The sequence below is a fragment of the Alosa alosa genome, chromosome 23 (genome assembly GCF_017589495.1).
Source record: "Alosa alosa isolate M-15738 ecotype Scorff River chromosome 23, AALO_Geno_1.1, whole genome shotgun sequence".
Lineage (NCBI taxonomy): Eukaryota > Metazoa > Chordata > Actinopteri > Clupeiformes > Clupeidae > Alosa > Alosa alosa.
Window position 1 is genome coordinate 596253 of NC_063211.1, and position 1248 is coordinate 597500.

At 56.5% G+C, this 1248-nt stretch overlaps 1 protein-coding gene across 1 annotated transcript in view; it reads left to right on the forward strand.

Moving 5' to 3' along the window:
• Positions 1-341: 341 nt before the first annotated feature.
• Positions 342-1248, forward strand: part of LOC125288908 (arg8-vasotocin receptor-like) — a 3112-nt gene continuing 2205 nt past the window's right edge. The window contains exon 1 of the mRNA XM_048235614.1: positions 342-1248. This exon is cut by the window's right edge and continues 84 nt beyond it. Within this exon, the coding sequence (XP_048091571.1) occupies positions 342-1248 (907 nt within the window).

Sequence of the window (1248 nt, forward strand, 5' to 3'; positions counted from 1 at the left end):
CAGCTGAAGTCCGACTATCCAAGCTATCCCTCCTGCACTCTGCGCGTCGACACCGACAGCTCCCATGAACAAAGCCGAGGAGCCTCCCTGGGTCCAGTCTGACTCGAGCCGACTTTACGGATTTACATTTACGGACAGACTTGAACAGCAGAGAGTCGGAGTATTGATATTAACCAACTATGATCTCAATACGGATTATTTTGGAGTCTCCGAGTGCGCATCATTGCTGCCATGAGATTTGTTTCAGCCTGCTAAACGTCCGTGAGCGATAAAGAGAAATCTTCCAGTTGACACAGCGAAGAGTGTGCGCGCGTGCACTGGCGCAAGGGCGCAGCGGGGAAATGCACTTCACCGCCAGCGCGCTCCTGCCCGGCGCTGATGGCGCACGCAATTACACCGGCGAGAATGACACTCTAATGCCCAGGGACAGCTATGTGACAATGGGCGGCAACGCGGCCAACTTCAGCGACCCCGTGAGTAATACATCAGACCCGTTCGGGCGTAACGAGGAAGTGGCCAAAATTGAGATCACCGTCCTGAGCATTACTTTCGTGGTGGCAGTGGTGGGAAACGTGAGCGTGCTCCTGGCGCTGAACAACAGCTCCAAGAGGAAAAATAAAAGCTCCAGAGTTCACCTCTTCATCAAGCACTTGAGCCTGGCAGACCTCGTCGTGGCCTTCTTCCAGGTGTTGCCCCAACTGTGCTGGGAGATCACCTTCCGCTTCTACGGCCCAGACTTCCTCTGCCGGATTGTCAAGCACCTGCAGGTCCTGGGCATGTTCGCTTCTACCTACATGATGGTGATGATGACCCTGGACCGCTATATAGCCATCTGTCACCCACTCAAGACACTGCAGCAGCCCACACAGCGTGCGTACGTCATGATCGCGTCCACCTGGGCGTCCAGCCTGGTGCTGAGCGCGCCACAGTACTTCATCTTCTCCCTGAGCGAGATCCAGAACGGCTCGGACGTTTACGACTGCTGGGGACACTTCATTGAGCCGTGGGGCGTGCGCGCCTACATCACCTGGATCACCACCGGGATCTTCCTGATTCCCGTGGTGGTGCTGGTGATCTGCTATGGGTTCATCTGCCGCAGCATCTGGATGAACGTGAAGTACAAGACCCAGAGGCGAGCTGCCGCGGCCGAGGCCCCGCACAGGAGCGGTCTGATCGGCAAGGCGTCCGTGAGCAGCGTCACCATAATATCCCGCGCCAAACTCAGAACCGTGAAGATGACTTTCGTGA